The following is a 1,683-nucleotide window of genomic DNA, read 5'->3' as shown; positions in this document are numbered from 1 at the left end:
TAATTAACATACTGCATTTTTGATTCATCTGACTTCTTTTCCTGCCTTCCGACAGTCTTGGGGCTCGGTAGCAGCACAGCTAAAAGCAGTCATGGTTTTCTTATCAGGAAATGTTGATTATCTCTTCCTATCTCGCTCAGCATACTTTGCCTGTTTATAAACAAATCTGATCCTGTTGAATGAGGGCTGCTGCTCGGCTTTAAGAGCGTGATAAGTCTTCTCAGTGAAATGTAAAATGAACTTTGCGTAACCTTCAGGCCAGACAAAGCAGGACAAAATGGAAGCAGGAATTCCCTGAAAGTCCACCCATTTTATGGATGAGAGGCGGACTCTGAGTTGTTGCACAGAGGAGAGACTGTGGTCTAAATTTAGCTGGTTCCAGACCAGCAGACCTTTGGAATCCCAAAAACCTGCAGAAAGACAGATCTAGTTTATGTACAGTGTTGAGCACAGTGGTCTCTCACTGAATCTTCCACAGAATAAACTGCAAATGTCATCCGTTTCTCTCAACATCCCTCAAAATCAAATGCATCCCTGTCTGCATTTTAAAGATAGATGTTTTTTCCCTGTTTTTTCTCTCCGTAGATGGTTCCGTGGTGCGACCGCAGAACCGTTTGCAGCTGGACTCAGACCTATTTCTGAGCTGATGTCGACAAAGCCAAAGCCCAAGGCGAGCGGGGGAAACCAGGCGACCTGACCACACTCCAACCGGCTGTTTCCAGGAACACAACTGCACAGTGTTCTCCTCGATTTATGGCAGTTTAATTCAGCCAGCTATGCATAACAACGAGCTACAAAGAGTGGGACTGAGTTTGGCCTGCACATGATAAACAGAGATAATATTGCGGGAAACTATTTGGCGCTGCAGGCTGAGAGTTCAGAAATTACACGGTTTCAAGATCTTGGAGTAACCTTTAAGAGCTCAGGTTCATACTTTGCTGGACTGTCAGTGATTTTGGTATAAATCTAAGCTCTTTTTGCCATTCAGTGGAATTAAAGGCAACTCTAGACATTATTTTCAGGAAGCCGTTCACCTCTTGTGACCATGAATCTTCAGGAAAAGCTGTCAGGCCTCAAAGGTCTGGTCTCGCACTCCCACAGCAAACGCCGCCACAAAGGTGACCTCACGTTGGACATGATTAGCCCTCCTCTGGGCGACTTTCGCCACACAATGCATGTGGGCCGTGGCGGCGATGTCTTCGGGGACACCTCCTTCCTTAGCAACCACGGAGGCACGGCCAACGGGAGTAACGGGGAGACGGATTCTGTCTCCAGCCCCGACAACAAGATCGGAGCGTTCTTCTCCAGGACGCTGCGTCAGATCAGGAGGGGCTCCGACAACCGAGCAACAGGAGGAGTCAAGGATCTGTCGCCACCACCTCCTGCCATTTCTCCCATCATCAAGAATGCCATCTCTCTCCCCAGGCTGGATGTGGATTTGCCCAATGGGACTCCAACCACCAGAGTGCTCTTCCCCAGTTCTAAAAGCACGCCAGAGGACAAGAAGAGCTCCTATGGTGAGTGTGGTGATAAATTTATATATATATATTTTATTAACTTTTGAAACCGGAGAAAATTGGTTTGATTTCTTTGAAAAAACATTGGAGAAAAGGCAGTGACTAACTTGACAAGAAATGTCCCACAAATTCCCAGAAATAAAAAGTTGAAAAAAAACAGATGTTG

The 1,683-nt window shown here is 46.4% G+C and overlaps 1 protein-coding gene across 1 annotated transcript; it reads left to right on the top strand.

The window, feature by feature from the left end:
- Positions 1 to 825: 825 nt before the first annotated feature.
- Positions 826 to 1,555, top strand: LOC121965297 (cdc42 effector protein 1-like; the record flags this gene model as incomplete). Its single annotated transcript, XM_042515452.1, has 1 exon — positions 826 to 1,555. A coding segment is annotated over exon 1 (510 nt), but the record flags the coding sequence as incomplete, so codon positions are not given.
- Positions 1,556 to 1,683: the final 128 nt, after the last annotated feature.

The sequence above is a fragment of the Plectropomus leopardus genome, unplaced genomic scaffold (assembly GCF_008729295.1).
Source record: "Plectropomus leopardus isolate mb unplaced genomic scaffold, YSFRI_Pleo_2.0 unplaced_scaffold19450, whole genome shotgun sequence".
In the NCBI taxonomy this organism is placed as follows: domain Eukaryota; kingdom Metazoa; phylum Chordata; class Actinopteri; order Perciformes; family Serranidae; genus Plectropomus; species Plectropomus leopardus.
Note: the sequence above shows the minus strand (reverse complement) of the source record. Positions and strands in the feature narration are given on the sequence as shown.